Source organism: Podarcis filfolensis (genome assembly GCF_964270895.1).
Source record: "Podarcis filfolensis genome assembly, chromosome: 8".
Lineage (NCBI taxonomy): Eukaryota > Metazoa > Chordata > Lepidosauria > Squamata > Lacertidae > Podarcis > Podarcis filfolensis.
Window position 1 is genome coordinate 82105450 of NC_139611.1, and position 25471 is coordinate 82130920.

Below are 25471 nucleotides of genomic sequence, written 5' to 3' on the forward strand. Positions count from 1 at the left end.
CTGTTCAGGTTGTGCGAGGTCTCTTTAAATCAGAGACAAGCTGCCACCTGCTGCTGCTCGCTCTGCCCTGATGGGGTCTGGCTGACTCACAATTAGACAATAAATGTGTACCGTTATTCTTCTTCATGGAAAAATAAGACATCCCCTGAAAATAAGACCTAGCGCATCTTTGGGAGCAAAAATTAATACAAGACACTGTCTTATTTTCGGGAAAACAGGGTACGTACAAAAGCGATTTAATCGATTCTGCCAGCTGGCACCTAAGGCCGTCTTCTCCCTTCATAGCTTCCCACACTTTTCACATCAAGGTGTGAGGGTGGTTCTTGAGATAAGGTGGGACCCTCGAGGCATGGAACCCAGAAGTCCCCTTGCATCCCTGCTATAAAAGTCGGCACAATCCTACTCTTCACATTGTAGCTCATTGAAGCTGCCAGGGGCCACCACCACCACCACGAATGCCTGCCCTCGCCACCCCACCCCCCACAATGCCAGGCAGCTGCGTCTACAAGCCACCAATTGGCATTTCCCAGCATGTCCTGGAAAGGCACTACACTGAGCATTCTGGAGCACTGAGAGAAGCCAGAACTACCCCCAAGCCTCGCTTGGAACACTGCTCCCAGCAATGTTTCTGCCAGAAGTGCCAATAGGGCACCCACAGACCCAAGAGGCAGCTCTGGGTAGAGCTTTCCATGTGTTTGCAGACTTCTCGCGGTTGAGCCTCATTTGAACTGTGCTGCTCCTATAGGCAGGGGCTTTGTCATGCACTTATAATAGGGAAAATGAGAGCTCTTCCCTCCAGACGTGGATGCACAGCATGCAGCGGACGTAGATGGGAAGGGCTGTGATTTGACTTCATTCCCCCTCTGGGTACATAAGAAAAACCATGTTGGATCAAGCCAAAGGCCCATCTAGTCTACAGCCTGCTCTCCCTGGGGACAACCAGATGCCTGTGGAAAATGAAGCAGGACCCGAGCACAACAGCACTTCCCCCATTTGTGTGTCCCAGCAACTCGGAAGCACCCTGCCTCCAACAACAGAGCCCTTGTGGCTAACAGGCACTGGCAGCCTTATCCTCCGTGAATTGCTAAAAAGTCTCTTTTAAAGCCATCCAAGTAGGTGACCGTCACTACCTCTGGGCGAAACTGCTTTCATAGTTTATGTGCTGTGGAGAAGTCATTTTTGAGCCTTCCAACATTCAGCTTCACCGGATGGTCCCAACTCCTAGTATTATGTGGGAGGAAAAAGTCTACCTATCCAGCTCTGTCATGTTTCACCTCAGACACTTACGTGACCCTGTGCACAGTAGCTCTTGTCCTATTTGACTGTTTGAGCTGGCAATGAGGAAGGCAGTCACTTTTCTCGAAGGTATTGAGACCCTTCCTTGTGCTTTAGCAGCGCCGAATTTCCTTTCGTTTCAGGTAATTGCTCGCAATTTGCCAAGGCTGCTTTGAATTTCACACCTGTCCTTGATGGCACTTGGCAACCGCTTCTGCTTTTATCGCAGAATCACAGAACTGTAAAATTGGAAGGGATCACGAGAGTCATCTAGTCCAACCCCCCCTGCAATGCAGGAATCTTTTTGCCCAAGGTGGGGCTCGAACCCGCGACCCTGAGATTAAGAGTCTCGTGCTCTACCGACTGAACTATCCTGTCACTAGCAAATTTGAGAAAACACACTTTGGAATTTTTGATCCAAATAACAAACATTTCAGGGGAGACCAGACTGCAGAGGAATCATGCGTGTTCAGGCTGGTGTGTGCCCTAAAAAATCATCACATTGTTATTCTAAGTATTTTCAAATATGTTTGTATTTCTCTTTGGTGTGTGTGGGGGGGGGATCCTTTTGTTAATTAACTCAAAATGAGGATACACACAGGCATTATTACGACATGATCTTACTGCCTGCCAGGAAAAAATGGTTGCGCCTACTGAAATCTTTTTAGGCAGGAACAGAGTCCCATTTATTTTCATTTTCTCTGAAACCCCAGATCGCCAAAAGAAGCAGCAAAATGTCAAGAACAAGTGAACAGTGGAAACTACATTCATCTATCCAACGAGAACCGTAGGTTAATAAAAGAAAAAACGCGCACGCACACACACACAGATCTTTAGCGATGAGTTACACAGAAAAATACCACATCATCCAAGTGCTACTGTCTCGCTGTGGGTTTCCCCCCACCCACCCTTTCCCACCGAACTGTACAAGTAGTCTTTATTCTGAATAAGTGCTAAAAGTTATGGCGTAACATTTTTTTAAACCTTTTTAAGTGCTGTCATCACATACGATGATGACCTACCTGTTTCCATCCCTTTTCTGGCCTGCATTTTGGGCTCTGGGTGGAAAAGGTCCTTTTCATGTCCCAAGGGGTCTCAGTGGTGGAAGCTTTTTTCTACTGAGTACAGGATCAAAGCAACAGCTGTGTTTGCACAGTGATGAGAGGAACAAGCAACCTTGCAGGACTGGACCATCAAAGAGGTGCATCTTGTCCACCATTTCCCCCATCTCCCAACAGTGGCCAGGCAGAACCTTCTAGGAACGGCGTGGTGGTGATGGTTCTCCCAATCTACCCCACCCCAAATCTGTCACTCTGGTAGACTGCCTCTGCACACAGAATTTCCATTTTGCTACAACAGCCATTGGTAGACAAATGGGCGGATGAGAAGTCTTAACACCTGGTAATTAGAAAAGCAGAATCAGCACCCTGTTAACTGTTTAGAACTGTCCAAGCTCAATTATTGGTTCATCCACACTGCATCTTCCTTCACTTTCAGAAGTTTTAACCGCTGGGAAATTAGCCCATCGCCTGTTGGCACCCACATTTCACTTATGACTGTTAAGCTGGTGGCAGAACCCTTGGCAACAGGGCAGTTAAGACAGCTTTAGTAATCTCTTTCCCCTTTGATCTGAGCACACAGAAAACATATAAGCTACTAATCCATTATTTGCAGAAGGGGGAAGCGTGACGAAGGTGAGGCTATACGAGATAAGAGGAGTGCCCAAAGGGTTGATTCACTCAGATATACTTGCCACACCTGGATTTCTTGTTTATAATTCGGAGCCGGACTTTTGAGCAATTGCTGTGCCGTAAGGGATAGTGCAGTGTGGACAGAACAGAAGCAAAAATGGTATCACTGATGTAATCACATTGGGGGACTGAGTCGGGGGTGGTGACACCCTGCTGTTCATGTGCAGGTTTCTTCGAGTTACACTCGCCTTGGCTAGCAGGCAGGTGGTCCTCTCAACAGAAAAACCTGCAGGGCCTAAACATAACCCCCATACATACAAAAAAAAACCCACCCCAAAGTCCCCAGCAAATATGGTGGAGGAAGGAAGTCAACTTGTAGCAGCAGGAAGACAGACGAGAACGAATGTAGGATAGCTCTCTCATCTTTCCCAGGAAAGTTGCACCGACTTTGCCCTGGGTTAAACTCCCGAACTCCGCATTTGCACTGGGCTAACTCCTGAATTCGTTCCGCAACCAGAACAGCAGTTTCAAACAGCAGCATCTGGGTGGCCAGGCAAGGAGCAAGAGTGGAACACAAGACTGCTGAGGAGATGGTCACGCTACTAATTTGCCAGAGGTTTAGAAAGGGGTGCTATGAAAAGATGAGACACGCAGGGATTGGTTAGAGAACAAAGATTTCTTCCCCCGGCTGCAGGGAAGTTGGCACTGAGCTTTCCTCTAAAAGGGGCACACAGGACCTTTAATTGATGGCTCTGCCCGGCACAGAGTTTGGCCATGGGCTCAGTCCTCCTTGCGTTCCAAAGCCGAGGCACCGTGGACCCCGCTGCCGGCCATCGAGAAGGGCAGCGTGGAAAACAAGGAGTCCGTCGCGGCAAAGGCTCCCCCCGAAATCTGGGCCAAGCCCGCCGAGTTCCCAAAGGGCGCGACCATGTTCAACCGCTGCAGGTGGTGGTACATAAGTTCCCGGGGCATCTTGGCCTCGGCGCCGCCAATGTCCATGAGGTTGATGGGGTGGGAAGGCGGCAGCACGTTGCTTTGCATGCTGAGCGTCACGTCGGCAGGGGCGTACCGGATGGTGCTGGTGGCGTAAAGGCCCTGCGAGCCGGATGTGCTGGCATGTGGGCCGCCCAGCTGGTGCACCAGCGGCACAACCACGTTGCCCGCGTGGAACCGCTGCAGCACCTCCATGTCGGCGGGGTAGAGGAGCGGCGTGAAGGGCGTGGACGTGGCCCTCTCCTCGCACGGGGAGCCCGAGAGCGGGGGCGAGAGAGTGTCCGCCGAAGAGGAGGCTGCCGGGACGGTCCGGGGAGAGGTGCCGAAAGGCCCTTTGGGGGCGCCGCTCTCCATCTCGGGCGGGGTGAGCACAGAGTCCGGGATGGAGACATACAGGTGAGAAGAGGCCGGCCGCAGAGAGGGCTTCTCTAAGCTAAGTGCTTTGTTCACAGTGTAAGGGCTGCCCTTGTGGGCGGCAGGACAGGTCCAGGGGACTCCCTTGGCACCGGGGGGCTGCTCAGATTTAATGCTAAGGGCTGGAGCGGCTTTCAGAACGGAGCTCTTCTGAGTCTGGATGACAGAGGCAAACTCCGGGCGGCCGGGCCCTGCGCTCCTCCGCCCCCCGGCCTTGCAGCCGTTGGCTTTCCTCGCCAGGGGTGCCCTCTGCTGTGGGAGGAGGCCCAGCTCAGATTCGCTGCCACTGTCCGACTCCTCGGAGCTGGCCTCCTTTGCCTCCCGCGAGGGGCTCTCTGGCGGGAACTCCAGCTTGATGCGCTTGCTGGGCGGTCCCTCGGTGTCGCTCCCGGCGCCTCCGTCTGACAGCTCCTCCTCCCGGTAGCTCGTTTCCGGGCCGCTGGAATCGGTCTCTGCCAGGTGGCACCGGGCACCGGCCTCTGCCGCGCTCCGAGGATAGGCCTCGGTTAGGGAGCCGGGTTTGCTGGGAGAGTAAAGCTTTCTCCCTTGGCTGCTCTCTTTGGCAAGGCTGCTCTCTGAAAGGGAGATCAGGTGGGGAGACAGGAGGGGGGGAAATCAACTGAGCAAGGCAGCAGGGAGCTAAGCATCTTCCCACGGCCGGGAGTTGGACAGATTTATTTTGCCAAGCAAAATTTCTATCCACAGAAGACCTGGGGGAGAGTTTAGACCTCGCTTCAGAGCAGCTTCCTGCCAGCAGCGCAGCTAATAATCACCACCACAGGGCAAAGCGACGCCGGGAAGCCTTGAAGTGGATTTGGGCACAGCAGGAACTCAAAAGCCAGCATGGCAGAATTTCCGCCTTGGAGAGGGGGGAAACCTACACAATAAGGTTGCACATCCTCTCTGTAATTTCATTTATCCCTTTATGTATTTTCAAAGGAACTAAAGGTGGCTAATAATAACAATAATAACAATAAATGCAGCAATCCCCATCAAAAATCTTAAGGCCAAGCCCTCATAACAATATACAAAACATCCCCTGAAACTGGGACGTTAAAGGTGAATCAGCGGAGAATCTTTCTAAACAGCCACGTTTTCACTGGACACTTATAACAGTGCAGTGCCCACATCTGGGTGATGTGGTGAGCCACCAAGCAGCAGGGTGGAGAATCTTTTTCAGCTTGAAGGTCGCACTGAGCCATGCCTTGGGCTGTCTTAAGATCCTAAACCCTTTTAAATATGTTTGTAGGGGGGAGGGTGGTTATTGGTTTATTTTGTTCTTGTTTTTATTATGTGTTTTGTTTTTAAGCTGTGAACCGCCTTGGGACAGATGAAGTGTGGTATAATAATAATAATAATAATAATAATAATAATAATAATAATAATTATTATTATTATTATTATTATTATTATTATTATTATTATTATTTATTTATACCCCGCCCATCTGGCTGGGTTTCCCCAGCCACTCTGGGCGGCTTCCAACAGAATATTAAAATACAATAACCTATTAAACATTAAAAGCTTCCCTAAACAGGGCTGCCTTCAGATGTCTTCTAAAAACCAGGTAGTTGTTTTTCTCTTTGACATCTGATGGGAGGGCATTCCACAGGGTGGGTGCCACCACTGAGAAGGCCCTTTGCCTGGTTCACTGCAACCTCACATCTCACCGTGAGGGAACCACCAGAAGGCCCTCGGAGCTGGACCTCAGTGTCCGGGCAGAACGATGGAGGGGAAAAGCTCCTTCAGGTATACTGGATTGAGGCCGTTTAGGGCTTTCAAGGTAGTGCCCACTGTGCTTCATGGGGCTGTGGGCTCTCTGGTGTGAGAAGATGACTGGATCATGCAGGGCAGGAACACGCAGAAGCAGGCAATCCTTCAGTTCCCCTGGGGTCCCAAGCCCCTGAAAGCTTAAAACAGCACCTTGAATTGGGGCCAGAGAAACAAAACACCTCCTGCCTGCAGCAGTTCACAAAGGGGCTGAGAAGAGCGAAGGCAGCGGCTACACCAGGACTCTCTCTTAAAAAAGCACACTGATAAATGGCAAAGGGGGCCCTTCGATTTTCAAAGGGGAAATAGTAGGTTTGCTATGTTTTATCAGCAGGGAAGAACCTAAGAGCTCTGCTGAAAGAGACAGCCCACACCTGTTTGCCCAAATCTCTTCCGCTAGCAATGCACGGAGCTTGTCTGCTTGGCAAACTAACCTCCCTCCCCCTCCCTGTCCAAGGCTTCATTTTATTCACCTTTGAATTCTGGCCCCACCTCAACGGCCTCCGTCTGTCTTGCAGGGATCCCAGGCAGCTGGAATATGTCCAGCACGGTGTTCTTACACTCCGGCTTGCTGGAAAGGGTTAAAAGTGAAACGGGGAGAAGATTAAAGAAATGCATATGTGAGGATCTTTCCAAAGCTTCAAGATATCCCCTGGAAGGCACTTTGCGAGGTTCAGAGGTGATGCTTGGATTTCGGATGTTTCACTGGGGTTAAGCCAAAGGCCGGGCCCAGGAGATGCCTTGAAGGAGGGGTTGTTTTTCCGTTCCGCCTGCAACAGCTTGGAGGATCGCCAGAAAGCAGTATAAAGAACTTCAGAGTGGGACACCTCCAGTGGTGGTCGGGATGCAGAAGGCAGCAGAATTTGTGCCAGGATGCTAAGGAAGTTCCTATGTAATTCTCTCTCCCGTACACATTCCCTACCATTTCCACCTCTGGGGCACTGCTCTGCACCATCCCTCCCTCAAGAGGAGGCCTTTGAAATGGCGCTGGGGACTTTGGCATCGTGAAGGATCGTAGCTGGATCTCGTAAGCGTGGCCGCTTGGTGGCAGCAAGGAAGCCAAGACACACAGAGAGAGAGAGATCCAGTCTCCCTGCTTAGCAGCCATGTGGCAACGCTGAGAGGCCAGGGATTAAAATAAGCGCTGCAACTCCCTCCTCCCACCCTCTTGCAAACCAGAAGGGGACTGAAGAAAGCCAACTTGAATAAGAGCTGACACATCCAGCCACCTGCAGGCTAGAATCAGCGGAACAGCAGAGGGACCATTGGCGCTTCATTGTCCAAGAACAAACAAGGACAGATTGAAATCACAAACTCTCCCTTGTGGATTGGGTGTGTGTGTGTGTGTGTTTTTTAAAAAAAACACCCTACATGCATACATACCAAAAACAGCAGGGTTGGGGGTTTTATTGTCAAGCGAGCAAAGCTGGAACCAGTTCAAGTTAAGAGTCCCTCCCCCCAAAAGCAAGTTATCGTCACAGGGCAGCCGATGCAATGGAAGGAGGCGATTCAGAACCCAGGCGTCGTTCTTCCCTGGAGCCCCAGGACCCATTTGGGATGTCAGGGGCACGCGAAATAAAGAGGGACGTGCACAGTGACTATGACAGTCCAAACGTATCTGGGGTTTGGGCTCTAGGGAGTGAGAGAGAGTTTATGTCTGATACTAGTGCTCACTTTTTTCCATTGCCAACCTTGGTGCTGCAATGCTTGTGCTACTCTCAGGCACCCTTCCCTGCTCCCAGGGGTCTTTCTGAATGATGCTGCATCGCCATATAATTGAGGAGACAAAATCTGGAGGTCAGCGCCACCTGCTAAGTTCAGCTGCTTTCCTTCCCCGAAACTGCCAAACTCCCCGCAACTTACAAATGGTGTGTTCCAGCTCAACACACCACTTTGTTGTTCCTTGAACACAAGAGCCTTCCAGCCCGGGGAATTTTTTCTCCCCTGTCCTGTCCAAGGAACAATCCAGCCCTGTCCCGCTTTGCAAAGTGGTGTTGGTTTTGGCGGGGCGGTGGCAGCGGAGAGGGAAGCAAGCAAGTTTGCAGGGAGGCTTGCAAGAAAGTTAATTAGCCTCTAATTACAGCACTAATTAACTAAAATACTAATCACCCTTACAAATCATACATTACCATCGGCAATTGCTTGCAGGATTAGCATAATAATGCTTCCCTTTGCTTTATCGGGAGGGAAAGGGGGAAAGTAGTCATTAATAACCATCTGCAGTAGCCATTCACAGATCTCTTTTATCTGTTTGGAAGGGTGGGCAAGCGTGGCAGGCTGGGAAGAGGGAGAAAAAAGACTTCAGCAGAGAATATTTGGTAGTTCTTAAGTAGATTTTAAATGTTGCACCTGGGGCAACAGAGATGGGGGTGGTCTTGATTTGAGGAGTGGCGCTGTGGGTTAAACCACTGAGCCTAGGACTTGCCAATCAGAAGGTCGGCAGTTCGGACGGGGTGAGCTCCCGTTGCTCTGTCCCTGCTCCTGCCAACCTAGCAGTTCGAAAGCACATCAAAGTGCAAGTAGATAAATAGGTACCACTCCGGCGGGAAGGTAAACAGCGTTTCCGTGCGCTGCTCTGGTTCGCCAGAAGCGGCTTAGTCATGCTGGCCACATGACCCGGAAGCTGTATGCCGGCTCCCTCGGCCAATAAAGCGAGATGAGCGCCGCAACCCCAGAGTCGGCCACGACTGGACCTAATGGTTAGGGGTCCCTTTACCTTTGCCTTTAAAGGACTCGGGATCCAAAGGGCTGAGTGTCGTGGAAGCTCTTGATGAACTTTTGCCACTTGAGACTTCAGGGAGCGGAGAATGAACCTTTGAAAAATCTAGATTTAAAAAGGCAGCCAGGCACCCTGAACAGCCAATGCCCATTTGAAAAACTCCCTAGTGCGCTCAGTTTCTGTACTGAGCTTGATGGACCAATGGCATTACTCTGCGTAAGGCAGCTTCCGGAGATCCTAAGGGTCCCTCTGAGTATCTAACTTTTGCCACACCGGTGGGAGGAGGCCTACTTCAAGAATAGCCTGCGTTCTTGCAGAATAACCATTTGCACACATGCTCACTGCCAGCTTTGGGGTTGTTGTTTTTGGGGAGGGAGATGGTGGGGGCTTGAGCAAGATAAATAAATAATAATAAATATTTTTATTATATAGATGCCGCCCATCTGACTGGGTCGCCCCAGCCACTCTGAGCAGTTTCCAGCAAAATATTTTTAAAAATCAAAAAATTGTCCAGGTAGCCCCACGTAGAGCGCATTGCAGCAGTCTAAGCGGGAGATAACCAGAGCATGCACCACTCTGGCGAGGCAGTCTGCAGGCAGGTAGGATCTCATCCTGCATACCAGATGGAGCTGGTAAACAACTGCCCTGGACACAGAATTGACCTGCACCTCCATGGACAGCTGCGAGTCCAAAATGACTCCCAAGCTGCGCACCTGGTCCTTCAGGGGCACAGTTGCCCCATTCAGGACCAGGGAGTCCTCCACACTTGCCCGCCTCCTGTCCCCCCAAAACAGTACTTCTGTCTTGTCAGGATTCAACCTCAACCTTGACTGGGATGCGCTGATGGCAACCCCTGGTGCTGGGAATTCTGCGGCCGTGGCAAGCTATTAAAAAATATGCCCCCATTTGCTCTGAACTTTGTACAAATCGATACGGGACGCCTCACCTGAGGATGTAGTTCACCCAGACCATGTTCTTCTCGGTGGGGTTCTTGACGTTGACCGAGATGGTGGCGCACGACTGGACCCACACGAAGCCCCCGTTCTTCTGCAGCCAGCGGTAATACTGGGTCACCACCTGCCCCTTGTTTAACACTAAAGGAGGAGGAGAGGAGGAAGGGGAAGCAACAGCCGTTAACAACAGTTTTAAGAAGAAAAACATTAACTGTGTCTACCCCAAAGCGCTGAGGAACAGTGGCGAAGACTTGCCTGAACTGTACCACTTCAGGTCACCAGGGAAGGTTGCAAGCTGGGTAGAGAGCAAGCCTTGATCTTGGCTGAAATTCTTCACTCTTTCACAACACATTTGTTAAATGCAAGGAGGGGTGTTTTTTTTAAATGGAGGGGGCCAATCAAAAATTCAAGAGCCCCCCCCACTTTGTTGGAAGGTAGTACAGTCCAGGAAGAGCTTTACCGCTTGATTCTGCTGACTGCATAAAACTGGTCCTTGGACAATCTGCTTTTGACAGGCAGCAGAGGTGAAGAGGTGCCAGGGTAGGAGAAGAATCGTAGAACTGTGGAGTTGGAAGGGACCCCGAGGGTCATCTAGTCCAACCCCCTACGAGGCAGGAATCTTGACTGAAAACAGATCAGGAGAAGCCAGGGGTTGCTTATAGAGATTGCTTTGGCCGAAACAGTCAGTGACCCCCTTGGTCTGTAATGGGGGGACCCAGTGCCCTCCAGGTGATGCTAGACTCTGACACCCATCAGTCCCAGCCAGCACGGCCAACCGGAAGGGACGATGGAAGCTGTAGTCCAGCAAACAAGTCTCCTTTCAGTAGAAGTATGGACTTGACAAATAACTCTTAACTTCTGGCTCTGCCTAAACTCACCCCACCCACCCCCGGTTTACTATCCCTAGTACTTCAAGACTCCCATAAAAGTGCCTGGCTTAAAACCGTCCATCAAAAACTTCACCCTTGTGGCCTATCCCCACAACACCGACTCACTATGGGCCCTACTAAAGCAAACAGTCTAATTGGTCAACGTCTGAAAGATATCGAGCATCAGAACAACCTGGCCACTAGAAGGAAATTCTGCCCTCGGTATGTTCATTTTCCACCTCTCCATTTTGATTCTCTGGCCCCATATCTGCACAAACGTATTATCCCAAAATACAGACGTGCTTTTACACTTGCAAGACTGGATGTTTTGCCATCTGCGGCACTTGAGGGTCGATTCCAAAAGATCCTGCCTGAGAAACGTCTTTGCCCCTGTGGAGATGGCAGCACCGAAACAGCGGCACACGTCCTCCTCTCTTGCGCTCTCTACAAAGACCTGAGGAACGAGAGCATCACCCCACTCGTACTAACCATCCCAGGGCGCTCAACCACTGCCACAATGCCCTTTCTTCTATCAGATCAAAATGGGCAGATAACAGCAAAGGTTGCTAGGTCCATAGCAGGGGCAATCAGAATAAGGACCACTAACTGACTGCTGATTCAGGACTTTAAATTGTGCTCTTATATCAAATTTCCCTTTCTGCGAAAACTGTAATGTTTTATTGTTGCTATGGCCATTGGCCAGTGGCGTAGCGTGGGGGGTGCAGAGGGGCCGGGCGCACCGGGCGCAACATCTGGGGGGGGCGCACTCGCACTCGCAGCTCTCTGCCCCTACTAAAATCCATGGGTTAGGGGGCGCAAATTACTTGCCTTGCCCCGGGTGCTGACAACCCACGCTACGCCACTGCCATTGGCTAATGTGAATAAAGTTTTATCAATGATCCCAATGATCCCAGCAAACACCAGGAGGGCCATAGACTGCCCAGCCATGTTCTAGAACGACATAAATAGCTCAGCCAATAGAGCATGAGACTCTTAATCTGAGGCTTGTGGGTTCGAGCCCCACATTGGGCAAAAGATCCCTGCATTACAGAGGGTTGGATGCAGTCCCTTCCAACTCTATGATTCTAAGTGGAGCCCTGGAGGACCAGACCAAAGGCCAGTCTAGCCCAGGACTCTGTTTCCCAAAGCAGCCAAAGCCTCCGAATACCAGTCCCTGGGGAATCCAAGGGGAAAGGTCCACAAATGACAACATTTTGGAGGTTCCAAGTCGCAAGGTGGTTAGATTGGCCTCAGCTAGGGCCAGGGCCTTTTCAGTACTGGCCCTGACTTGGTGGAACGCTCTGTCACAAGAGACTAGGGCCCTGCGGGACTTGACATCTTTCCGCAGGGCCTGCAAGACAGAGCTGTTCCGCCTGGCCTTTGGTTTGGACTCAGTCTGGCCCTTATGTTTCCCTCCCCTTATGGTTTTGATCTATGGGCTACTTTTAAAATGAGGCTGCATTTTAAATTGAATTTAGCCTGTATTTTAAATTGGTTCCCCCCCCCCTATTATGTTTTTACTGTGATTTTTACTGGTGTTAGCACGGCTCTGGCCGGGGAGGGTGGGGTATAAATAAATTATTATTATTATTATTATTATTATTATTATTATTATTATTATTAAGGGTGGCTTCTGCATGTGGACTTGCCAAAGGCTGCCTGTATTTAAAGTACATGGACTCCCCTGCCCCGAATCCTGGGATCTGTAGTTCACTAAGGGTGCCAGGTATTCTAGCTTTTGGAGGGCATGCCCTGGACTAGATGGGAGCTCTGGCAAAACCCAGGAACGTGCACGGGATGCTCTAAAACAAAAAGACTATCACTGTTAACACCATTACGAAGCCAACATACAGTCCAGGTGACTTTGCCGGATTCCCTCCACATCCTCGCCGTGAATGAACCGGTAGCAGCTTTTGCCCACGAGCTCCGAGGGGGTCAAGTCCATATAATCGCTGATCCTGGGTTGGGGGGAGTCAGGGGAAGAAAGAGGAAAAAGGAAGGCAGATTATGGAAGGGCTGAGCAGGAGATCCATTCATTCATACAGGGCCATCTGTGCGTATAGCACCTTACAAGAAAGAGGTGTGACAGAGCCCTGCCCCAAGGAGCTTACAATCCAAACCAGGCAGAGGGAAACAACAGAAGGAACGTGGGCGGGGGAAGGAGTCAAGGGGAGGATATAGGATCAATTATGTGGACTTTGGGCTCAGATACAATATGGGTGGGGGGCTGGGGGACAGGAGCAGCAAATCCAGAGGCAATAGCAGAAACCAAGGGGGACAGGAGAAATAAAGACAACAGAAAGCCACCATCCTTTGAAGTGCTGTGTGCGTAACTTCGATTTCCAATTCACTCGGGCGCTGTGACGTTTTCAGCTGTCTTTGCCAACAGATGCCCGCCTTCCCCGGGAATGGCACAAAGCAGCCCAGAGGGCTCTGGCAACCCACCTGCTCTCGCAGTACACGATCTGCAAGTCCATGTTGACCCGGAAGACAAACATGTGGCACTCGATGCGCACCTCGCTGAGCGTGGAAGGGGGCAGGGTGTGGGCCAGCGCCACCAGCCCCATCACGCGGCCCAGCAGGGAGTGGGCGTGCGAGAAGGAGGGCAGCCGGGGGCGGAGGCGGCCCGTGACGTGGATCACCTGCAGGGGGTGAGGGAGAGCAGGAGAAGCGGGTTTGAGGGAGGGGGCACAGACAGGAGAACCTTATCATCATCATCATCATCAGGGGTCAGCAAACTTTTCCAGCAAGGGGCCGGTCCGCTGTCCCTCAGACCTTGGGGGGGGGCGGATTATTTTTTTGGGGGGGGAGGGGAAATGAATGAATTCCTATGCCCCACAAATAACCCAGAGATGCATTTTAAATAAAAGGGCACATTCTACTCATGTAAAAACACGCCGATTCCCAGACTGTCCGCGGGCCAGATTTAGAAGGCGATTGGGCCGAATCTGGCCCCCGGGCCTTAGTTTGCCTACCCATCATCATCATCATATTATTATTATTATTATTGTTGTTATCTTCATCATCACCATCATAATCATCATCAAGAATGGTGCATAGGAAGTCATTTAAACAAAGTCCCTCCCAACTCTACAATTCTGATTCTATCATCTCAGGCCAGCGGCAGGAATCCTACCTAATTTTGTTTCATTTAAATCCTGGTCCAGCCACAACCACCTCTTTGGCTCTAAGTAGCGGCTTATGTATTCTGTGCAACTACTTTTTTTTCCCAAAGGGAAAAAAGTTATACGTTTTTGTTCAAAGGCAAACCACATTCCGCATCAAGAAAAGCAGAATTCTGCAACCTACAAAGAACACACACACATTTGTGCCTCTCCTTGCACCCTGCAGGATTTTATTCTGTGTGCATTACTCTGCGCCTGTTAGCTGTGCGGCAGGAGGCAAAACTGAATGCCTCAGGCCTGATTTCTAGGAACACGACTTTTGAGATTGTCTATACAATCTCCTTAAAGACTAGTGACTTGATTCTTTGCTGCTGTTTTCAGATGCACACTGGGAATTCTGCACTTCCTCAAGATGACTGGAAGAAATTTAAAGATTATTTGAACAAATATTGTAATATGAAAGATTAGTAACTACTTGAAAGTAGCAAATAGGCCTAGGATTAAATTAGAATTAAACAAATAAATGAGAAATATAATGTTAAGAAAAGTTAAGAAATTTGATTATAATTGGAATATTGTTTTTTGAATAATGAATTGGAAAACAGCTACACTCGATTATAAGGAAATTCAGATGGAAGAGATTAGATGGAAGAGATATGTTTATGAAGTTGGAAGTTTGACTAATTAATTAACTTATTGTATATGTGTTGGTGGTTGTATCATTGGTTATTATTTGTTATATTTTTTATTTTTCTTATTTTTGTTTTATTCAATGTATAGTATGCGTTGTGTTTGTATGAAATTCAATAAATATTATTGTGGGAGGGGGGAAAAGGGAATTCTGCACTTCCACTCCCCACCACCACCACAAGACAGGCTGTCAACAGTGCCCCCCCACATAGCCAGACACTGGAGAGACCTGTCAGGAGTAAGCATGGACCAATGGTACCAAATAGTATGGGAAACAGCCCTACTAGAAAAATTAACCAATAAACTGAAACTGACATGGGGACAAACAGAAGAAGACACCTTCACCCCGGTACGGCTCCCCTTTATCACATACACAGCCCAACAAGACAACAACAAAAATCCACCAACAGCATACAAATCAATATGGCTAACCTGATCCAAAACACCCACCCACCTCACTCACACACGAAAACAAAGACCACCACAGCCAACCACAAATGAACAACCACACCCTAGGCCAGCCCCAACCTCTCTCACCACGAAAGTAACACAAACGAACAGCAGAGAACCTGCACAAGCAACGCTGACACCAAACCCCACATACAGTGGTGCCTCGCAAGACGAAATTAATTTGTTCCGCAAGTTTTTTCTTCTTGCGAGTTTTTCGTCTTGCGAAGCACGGTTTCCCATAGGAATGCATTGAAAATCAATTAATGCGTTCCTATGGAGACCGCTTGCCAGGCTGGCGGTGCGGAGAAGGGCTTTTCTCCCCACCGCAAGCCTTCAGGACAGGTACGGGAACAGAGGGGAAGGCGCGCAGTGCTTCTCCTCTGTTCCCGGGGCTTGTGGTGGGAGGAGGGTTTTTCCTCCCCACCGCCAACATTCAGAACAGCATTCTGAATGTTGGCGGTGGGAAGGAAAACCCTCCTCCCACCGCAAGTCTTCAGGACAGCCATCTGAAGGCTGGCGCGGGGAGAAGGTCTCTCCGCCCCACCGCCAGCCTTCGGAGGAGGTCCGAGGACAGTGGGGAAGATGCGCTGCGCTTCCCCGCTGTCCTGGAGATTTCCCTATGGGCTTTCGTCTTGCGAAGGAAGCCCATAGGGAAATTCGTTTTGCGAAGCGCCTCCAAAACGGAAAACCCTTTCGTCTAGCGGGTTTTTCTCTTGCGAGGCGTTCGTCTTGCGGCGCACCACTGTATATTAAGTAAAATAGAAACATTGCCACCCGACCCCCACCCATCTTCCCCCCCCCACCTCTTTCCCCCTTTTCTTCCTAATGTCTCAACAAATGAAACTGATTTGTAAAAATGTTACATGGGTGGGGGGAGATACGAGAGAGGGAGACATTGCACACACTTTTGTAAATCAAGAAAATCTTTAATAAATAAAGAGGAAGTAAGACCCACGGCCAGAGTGGGCATCATACTACCTTGTAGCCAGAAGTTTTTACGTGAAGCCCTCTCTTGGTCAGGGTGGATTTCAGACGGATGAAAAAGGAGCGGTCCAAAACGTCGCCCTCAGCAGGGTGGGAGTTGGCTGGATCTAAAACACGGAGACAGGCAAGGGTCACACCTTCAATATTAGGAGCTGTTCCAAAAACATAAGCAGAGCCTGTTGGACCAGGCCAATGGCTCACAGAGTCCACCATCCTGTCCTCACAATGGCCAACCAGCAAGCAGGATTCGTACCTATACAGTAGAGGGACGCGGGTGGCACTGTGGGTTAAACCACAGAGCCTAGGGCTTGCCGATCAGAAGGTCGGCGGTTCGAATCCCCGTGACGAGGTGAGCTCCCGTTGCTCGGTCCCTGCTCCTGCCAACCTAGCAGTTCGAAAGCACCTCAAAGTGCAAGTAGATAAATAGGTACCACTCCGGCGGGAAGGTAAACAGTGCTTCTGTGCGCTGCTCTGGTTCGCCAGAAGCGGCTTAGTCATGCTGGCCACATGACCCAGAAGCTGTACGCCGGCTCCCTTGGCCAATAAAGCGAGATGAGCGCCGCAACCCCAGAGTCGGCCACGACTGGACCTAATGGTCAGGGGTCCCTTTACTTTTACCTATACAGTAACCCTGCGAAAAAGTCCAGGAGGATGCCAGCGTGGTTAAACAGCCGTGTCAAGGACACCGTAAATGATGAGCGGACTTCCTTTTAAGAAGCAGAAGTTTTGCCAAGTTTCTGGCAAAAGAAATGCAAGGCAAGCGAAGAAGGGGCTTGTGGTAGAAATTTATACTAAAGATGTAATGAGATAAATAAAAATGAACAGCATCCTTAGACACATTAGGAACAGGAAACCAGGGAGCCAGAAGATCTTTAGATGACTTTCCATAGGATGGAGAGTTTTGAAGAAGAATGGCAAATTGTATTTGTGCTCTGGCCTTCCCCGTGGAAGATGTCCATATCTGGGCTACTGTTTTCACGCGGGTGTGTGTGTGTGTGTGTGTGTGTGTGTGAAGAGAAGGGTTTGCAGAGCTATGTCAAATAGAGGTGACAAAGAGTGAACTTTAAGAGCTAATTGAGAAATTACAAACTAACAAGAAGTCAGAGCCAGATGGCATTCACCCAAGAGTCCTTAAAGAACTCAAATGCAAAACTGCTGATCTTTTAACATAAATATTCAGAGTTAAAAATCAGATTCCTTCTTCCCAGAGGACTGAAAGGTAACCTAAGCATTAAGGAATGTGGTGGGCATTTGCTATTACAGACTCACCACCTTATTTTTCCTCCTAGGTAAATTTGCAGGGACCATTATTAAAGCTAGTATTTTTAAGTACATGGAAGAACAAGCCATGTTGAGGAAGAATCAGCACGGTTTCTGCAATGGGCGGTCCTGCCTCACTCTAGCCTTCTGTAATTGTCTGTGTGTCTCAAAAAACACATGGCCAGGGGTGATCTGGTAGACACGAGAGGTTGGATCAGATGCTCGTCATACTCAGACCCACTGAAATTATTGGGCATGACTAACCTAGATTAATTTCACGGGTCTACTTTGAACAGAACTTAGCTGGAAACAATCTTATATAGATGAACGTCCCAAAAGCTCATCAAAGGCTCTTGAGAGAACTTGGCAGTTACTGGGTAAGAAAGAGATCCTTATATGACTCAGAAACTGGTTGAAGACCGAAGGCAGAGAGTAGGGATGCAATGAAGGGATGCAAGAAGAATCCGTGTTGGGACCAGCTCGACTTAACCCATTCACAGATGCTCTGGAGTTTGTGTGAGGAACAGTGATGTGGCCAAGAGCTACATCAGATTGTTGCTGCTGTTGTTGTTGTTGTTTAGTCATTTAGTTGTGTCCGACTCTTCGTGACCCCATGGACCAGAGCACGCCAGGCACTCCTGTCTTCCACTGCCTCCCGCAGTTTGGTCAAACTCATGCTGGTAGCTTCAAGAACACTGTCCAACCATCTCGTCCTCTGTCGTCCCCTTCTCCTTGTGCCCTCCATCTTTCCCAGCATCAGGGTCTTTTCTAGGGAGTCTTCTCTTCTCATGAGGTGGCCAAAGTATTGGAGCCTCAGCTTCAGGATCTGTCCTTCCAGTGAGCACTCAGGGCTGATTTCCTTCAGAATGGAGAGGCTTGATCTTCTTGCAGTCCATGGGACTCTCAAGAGTCTCCTCCAGCACCAGAATTCAAAAGCATCAATTCTTCGGCCTTCTTGATGGTCCAGCTCTCACTTCCATACATCACTACTGGGAAAACCATTGCTTTAACTATACGGACCTTTGTTGGCAAGGTGATGTCTCTGCTTTTTAAGATGCTGTCTACAGCAAACTATTGAAGGTCATAAAAACCAAAATGTGGATTGCACAGCCACGGAGCTCAGCTAGTCACTGCCTCTCTACCCAGCCTACCTCAGCGGGTTGTTGTGGGAATTAAATGAGGGGGCGGGGAATTATATATGCCACCTTGAGCTCCTTGGAGGAAGAAGGTGGGATACAAATGTAGTGAAACAAACAAAGGAACCCTAACCTAACCCAATTGTAACGAAACAAGCAACCACAGGAGGCTGCAATCAGGACTCACAGATCAGCCTTCATCAACCTGTTTTGGAGCACAACTCCCATCCACTCCCATCAAAGCACAATTTAACCTATGGAACTGCCTGCCACATGAGGAGCTGGTTCCTGGCTTAGCTTTTTAATTGGGAGGGGGGGAGAGAACCTTGACCAAGTATATATTTAATTTTAGCATTCTGCAGCTCCAATGCCCTACGTAGGACATCAGGTCTAGAAGAAATGTTTTATCTGAGCAACCAGCACACCTTTTGTTTTCCTTCTCTCGGTTGTGGGGATCCCTGCTTCTCGCGTTTATAAAAGGGTCAGCCCTTTCGGCTGTTTTGGACAATTCCCAGCAGCTCCCAGAGTTACACAGCCACATGGGAACTGTAGTCCAAAACAGCTGGAAGGGGGTTGGGTTGGGGTGAAAGCTGTCCTAGAGGAATCTAGCCAGCCAGGCCATGTTGAGAACAAGACTGCTGGATGAGACAGACCCCTCATCTGATCCCCCCTTTCCTCCCCCCACATTCTTATGAGAACACACTCAGGGGCAGAACGCTGATCTCGTATTCTCTTTTACTTTCCAGCTCGGTATAAATCTTTCACAAGTTCCCTGGATAAAAGCCGAGCAGGCGGATGCCAAACGAGCAGGAAGGAGACTCAAGATACCGCTTCGCTCCTCTCTCTCCCTCGGTGTCCTTCGCAGGTGTGCAAGTGGGTGGGGGCAGAGGGCAAACCGGGCAGCCGGCGGCAGCCTCTGACCCGCCAGGTCAGCTTGCGGAGAAGCAGGAGGGAGACCTACTGGAGACTCGGCGCCTGATCCGGGGCAGCAACGTCCCATCGGCCCAGTGGCGCTTGCAGCCAAGCAAGGGCGAAACAGGATCAAAGCAGCACAGGAAAAAGAGAGAAAGATGCCTTGCACCGAGGCCGCATCCGTACCATACCTTTAAAGCACTGTGATAGCTCAGCTGGTATAATAATAATAATAATAATAATAATAATAATAATAATAATAATAATTTATTATTTATACCCCGCCCATCTGGCTGGGTTTCCCCAGCCACTCTGGGCGGCTTCCAACAAAACACTAAAATACAATAACGTATTAAACATTAAAAGCTTCCCTAAACGGGGCTGCCTTCAGATGTATTCTAAACGTTTGGTAGTTATTTTTCTCTTTGACATCTGGTGGGAGGGCGTTCCACAGGGAGGGCGCCACTACCGAGAAGGCCCTCTGCCTGGTTCCCTGTAATTTGGCTTCTCGCAGCGAGGGAACCGCCAGAAGGCTCTCGGTGCTGGACCTCAGTGTCTGGGCAGAACGATGGGGATGGAGACGCTCCTTCAGGTATACTGAGCCGAGGCTGTTTAGGGCTTTAAAGGTCAGCACCAACACTTTGAATTGTGCTTGGAAACGTACTGGGAACCAGTGTAGGTCTTTCAAGACCGGTATTATATGATCTCGGCGGCCACTCCCAGTCACCAGTCTAGCTGCAGCATTCTGGATTAGTTGTAGTTTCCGGGTCACCTTCAAAGGTAGCCCCACGTAGAGCGCATTGCAGTAGTCCAAGCATGAGCGTGAGACTTTTCATCTTGTGGGTTTGAGCCCTATGTTGGGCAAAAGATGATCCTAGTGGTCCCTCTACAATTTTGTGACTCTGCGATTCCCCTTTGAGCAGTCACGGCTTCCCCCAGAGAATCCTGGGAGTTGTAGTTTGTTCAGGGCACTGTGAATTGTTAGGAGACCCCCCTGCTCCTCTCCCAGAACTACAATTCCCAGAGTTCCCTGGGAGGAGGGATTGATTGTAAGCCAATCTGGGAACTGTAGGAGGGGGAACAGGGTTAAGCCTTAACAGGCAACAGTTCCGAGGATTCTTTGGCGAAAGCCATGTCTGCTTAGAGCTGAATCACAGTGTTTTAAATTTACAGCATGAATGGGGCCAGAGTCATTTGTTCACCCAGGTCGGTGTTGTCTGCTCTGGCTTTCCCCCAACCTGGCACTCTCCAGGTGTTTTGAACTACAACTCCCATCAGTCACTGCCAGCATGACCCATGGCCGGGGATGCTAGGAATTGTAGTCCAACACATCTGGAGGGCATGGAATTGGCAGCCCTTGGTCTAACACTGACCGGCAGAACCTCTCCAGGGTTTCAGGCAGGAATCTCTCCCAGGCCTACCTAGAGACACCGGGGTTTGAACCTACGGCCTTCTGCACAAATCGCAGGTGCTCTAGCACTGAGCTATGACCCTTGCATGGATTCTCTTCCAGATTCGGGGAAAAGGAGTGAGCTCCACTGTTTGGAAGAGCAGAGGCCTGTTCAAAAGATTCTGTGCCTGTGTTTCTGTTTGCCGTCAAAAATAAATTGGTACTAGGTAAATAGACAGGTAGCTTTAAAAATTAATCGTGTTGGCTATCTGGAATCCCCCTCCCCCTTTCTTCAAAAGATTTATTTCCCACCAACTCCCTGGGGAGGGAAATGCTGGCCAGTGGTTAGAGCTGGAGGCGTCCACGGGGGAAGGGAGTAGACGGGGGTCATGGGCTCCAATTATGCACCCAGGTCTTTTCCCCTCTGTCTGCAAGAGAAAATAGTGTTCTGAAAGAGGCTTCCTGGCTGCCTTTGCAGCCCAGTCTGATGCACGGTTTCAGCTTCCCACGAGCGTTTTCCTCGGGAGAAAACCCACTGGGGCCGCAAACCCACACAACTGCATGCAATGACATTTGATCCCAGGAGCCTGAGCTGGAATATTCCAGGTTCAACCTGTGATGGCCTGGGAATCGGATTAAGAGGCTGAACCTGAGGAATCCCAGCCTGCACAGGACTCCCTGCCTCCAGGACCAGCTGAGCCGGGGCTGGGTCTTGAATCTGAAGGGCCCGCACCTGTGCCAGATCCTCAGGAGCAGACACCAGCTGAGCCTGCTCTGGCTCTGGAAGTGATCGAGGACCCATTGCCTGCAGGTGCTCCACTCTCAGCCCCGTCAGGAGAAGCTGGGGTTGCCTCTGGGTCCGGTAACCCTCCAGCCTCGGCTGAGCTGCAGAGGCTCAGGTCAGAGAGGCGGAGGGAACTAAGTTCTCGCAGAAGGAGTGCTCACCTCCAGGCCAGGAGAGGTGAGTCACCTGTGGACTGGGACCGCCCTATGTGTCGGGGCAGATAAAAGCCAGCCAGCCCAGTCCCAGGTTGCGGGAGCAACATTGTTGGTAACCTCTTCCTGCTGGCATCTTGTCCTGCTCTTCTGCCAGAGTTCCTGACTACATCCGGCTCCTTGCCTTGGACCCCGCATCAGCCTTGACGGACAGCCTCCATACCACACCATCGAACACGGACTGGACTCAGACCATACCGCACGGTAACCCCCTGGGACCAGCACACAACCATTGACATGGCCACAAATTCACTCGGTCATAGGCAGGGCCGTCTTACCCATAGGCACTGGGGTGCGGGGCACCCGGATGCCGGGCTCTCAGTCCAGGGCAGAGATTTGGCGTCCAGGGATTGGGAAGAGCCGACAGCCGCTGCGGAGCAGAGCCCGTCAAAGCACCGCAGCTCTTCTGCTGCAGGCAAGCGAGGCGCTGAGGCAGCTGGCCAGCTATGCCCTCCTGCACACCTGGGATTGGTGGGCCATCAAGAGGCCCACCCAGCACACACTGCTCACACAAGGCACCCGGTTTTGCTCAGTCGCCACCAAGACCACCTTGGGCTTGACTGTGGTTGCGCTGGGCTCTGCTTGCCCATCCACCACCCAGCCCAGCCCCGGCCTTGCTCTGCTGCCACCGCTGCCGCATCCCTGTTGTTGCCGAGGTGTCAGCAACCTGTGCAACCTGGGGGGGCGCCAGGCGGATCTTTGCACCCGGGCGCCGCATATGCTTAAGACGGCCCTGGTCATAGGCATGTTTTTAGTCTCAGCGGCCCAATCTGCAATGTCAAGACTGCAGGAGTGGTCTACCTTGCCGGGGTGTTGTAAAGATTGCTGAGCTAATGAAGGTGAAATACTATATAGCCAGTATTATGGAAGAGGAGGAGACTGGGTGATGGGCTGCGAAAGCTGACAAATAAAGAAAATCTGGTGGGGGTAGGCTGGTTCGGGACCAAGTTTTAATTAATTTATAAAGGCTAGTCTACACTGGACATTGCACTGGGATGCGGGTGGCGCTGTGGGTTAAACCACATAGCCTAGGACTTGCCAATCAGAAGGTCGGCGGTTCGAATCCCCACAATGGGGTGAGCTCCCGTTCCTCTGTCCCAGCTCCTGCTAACCTAGCAGTTCGAAAGCACGTCAAAGTGCAAGTAGATGAATAGGTACCGCTCTGGCGGGAAGGTAAACGGCGTTTCCGTGTGCTGCTCTGGTTCGCCAGAAGCGGCTTAGTCATGCTGGCCACATGACCCGGAAGCTGTATGCCGGCTCCCTTGGCCTATAGAGTGAGATGAGCACCGCAACCCCAGAGTCAGTCACGACTGGACCAAATGGTCAGGGGTCCCTTTACCTTTTACACTGGACATTAAACGGGCTTCAGTCATCATGGCTCTCAGCCAAGAAACCTCTGATGAGAGCCAGAAACGTCAAACGAAATTCCCTGTCGCTGTTCCTTGGAGCCATGGCTGGTCTCCCCCTTGAAACAGGTGGCTTTGCTCTAGCCCTGGAGGCGAGAGGGCGCCTCTGAGCATGTACCAAGTGCCTGTTCCCCATGACCTGAGCAACCACACACAACTTCCATGCTTGCAATATGCCCATTTCCTGGTGTGCTTGAAGCATGGGCACATGAGAAAGTAAGAATAGCCTGCTGGGTCAGGCTGGTGGCCTGTCAAGTCCAGCATCCTGTTCTTGCAGTGGCCAAGCAGACGCCCGTTATGGGGAAACCCGTGAGCAGGATCCGAGCACCAGAGCCCTCTCCCCTCTTGCCGTTACCCAGAAGGCATACCAGATTCAGAGGTCTCCGTCAGCCCAGAAGAGGAGGTGGCAGTGGCCAGGGTGGGCGCTTTCTGGCGCGTCGAGTGAGACGTCTCCGAGGGAGGCTTCAGGCCCAGCTGCTCAGCGACCTCAGGGTGGTCTCCAGGGTGGACGTAATCAAAGATGCTGCTCCCCGTCAGCTCCACCTGGAAGACAAGGAACACCTGGCTGTGTCAGGAACAGGAGCAGGATCTTCCAGGATTCCAAGCCCTCCTGCATTCTGACCCCCTTCTTACTCCTTAACCAGATTGATCAACATCAGGGTGGTCCAAGGTGTGGCCCTTGAGGCCTTTTTCAGCGGCCCTGGGCAACATTGGACAGCCCTCCATCCCAGCCCTCCGTGCTGCCATTGCACAGCCAGGTAAGCATGGCGCTGGGCTTTGGGAAGGTGGCGTGAGGACTCTGGCAGGGTCCTGGCGTCTGTCCTCCTCCTTCCCAAAACATAGTTAGTGCTTTGCCAGGTCTGGGAGGGAAAAGGGAGGCTTTAGGACCCAGTCAGATCTTTAAAGCCCTAAACGGCCTCGGTCCAGTATACCTGAAGGTGCATCTCCACCCCCATCGTTCTGTCCAGACGCTGAGGTCCAGAGCCGAGGGCCTTCTGGCGGTTCCCTCGCTGTGAGAAGCCAAGTTACAGGGAACCAGGCAGAGGGCCTTCTTGGTAGTGGCACCCGCCCTGTGGAACGCCCTCCCACCAGATGTCAAAGAGAAGAACAACTACCAGACTTTTAGACAACATCTGAAGGCAGCCCTCTTTAGGGAAGCTTTTAATGTTTAACAGACTACTGTATTTTAATACTTTGTTGGAAGCCGCCCAGAGTGACTGGGGAAACCCAGCCAGATGGGCAGGGTATGCATGCATGTATGTATGTATGTATGTATGTATGTATGTTGTTATTTGTGCCTCCTTCTCAAAAGGGGAGCACTTGCTTGCTTATCTGGCTTTGGGAAGGCAGCAGAAGGGCTGGGGCAGGGGGAAGGTAAAGGTAAAGGGACCCCAGGCCATTAGGTCCAGTCGTGACCGACTCTGGGGTTGCAGCGCTCATCTCGCTTTACTGGCCGAGGGAGCCGGCGTACAGCTTCCGGGTCATGTGGCCAGCATGACTAAGCTGCTTCTGGCGAACCAGAGCAGCGCACGGAAACGCCGTTTACCTTCCTGCCGGAGTGGTACCTATTTATCTACTTGCACTTTGACGTGCTTTCGAACTGCTAGGTTGGCAGGAGCAGGGACTGAGCAATGGGAGCTCACCCCGTCGTGGGGATTCGAACCGCTGACCCTCTGATCAGCAAGTCCTAGGCTCTGTGGTTTAACCCAAAGCACCACCCGCATCCCTTGGGGCAGGGGGAAAGGTGCTCTCAATTTTGGCCTCACTCCCCACCCCTGCGCAACAAAGCAATGTTCTGTGCCAAAGTATTCTTGCAGCCCACTTGATATGAAAAGTTGGACCGCCCTGATTTACACGCTGAAGGGTAACATAGCAGGTTTACACAAAACCCTCTCGCCTAGTGCAACAGATCCTCTTGGATTTTCATAGAAGCACTGCAGTTCTGGAGAGCGTGGGAATCCAGAATTGAATGCAGCACTGGCTTTAGGATTCAGCCTCCAGAGAACCCCAGCTTTCGCTTTTTGTTTTGTAAAGAAGGCAAGTTTCTAGTCCTCGTGGCTTGACAGTACGTGGGCAACGCCCAGCAAAAACCAGAGGTGCGGATGAAGAAGGTTTTCAGGGGCCAAGGTGGGGATCCAACGCACTGCTTAGTTATTTGTATTATATTTAAAGAGCTTTACATTCCTGGTAGTCCTTTGCCCTCTTCCCGGGAGCAGAAGAAACAGGGCAATACAATGCACTAAAAATAAATTATGCAGAACAGGAGGGGCAAAAGCTCATTAACAATAATGAGAAGGAGGGGCATACACATTCATGCATGCCCAGAATTTTCTTCCTGCAGAATCTCATTTGCCTTTCTTTTATCTTTTTAAAGAGGTCAGCAGACTCACTGCTCTGGGTTGAAACAAAACAAATAAAATAAAAAATTAAAATAAAAA

The 25471-nt window shown here is 50.6% G+C and overlaps 1 protein-coding gene across 2 annotated transcripts in view; it reads right to left on the reverse strand.

Annotated features, from left to right (window-relative positions):
- Positions 1 to 1934: 1934 nt before the first annotated feature.
- The window catches only part of NPAS1 (neuronal PAS domain protein 1), a 97028-nt gene continuing 73491 nt past the window's right edge, over positions 1935 to 25471 (reverse strand). For both annotated transcript variants that reach the window (XM_083626980.1, XM_083626981.1), the window contains exons 6-12: positions 23402 to 23576; positions 15928 to 16040; positions 13130 to 13326; positions 12536 to 12642; positions 9809 to 9956; positions 6617 to 6714; positions 1935 to 4948 (exon numbers count right to left, since the gene is read on the reverse strand). In XM_083626980.1, coding sequence (XP_083483106.1) covers positions 3747 to 4948; positions 6617 to 6714; positions 9809 to 9956; positions 12536 to 12642; positions 13130 to 13326; positions 15928 to 16040; positions 23402 to 23576 — 2040 coding nt within the window. In that variant the 3' untranslated portion in view covers positions 1935 to 3746. The remainder of the gene's footprint in view (positions 4949 to 6616; positions 6715 to 9808; positions 9957 to 12535; positions 12643 to 13129; positions 13327 to 15927; positions 16041 to 23401; positions 23577 to 25471) is intronic.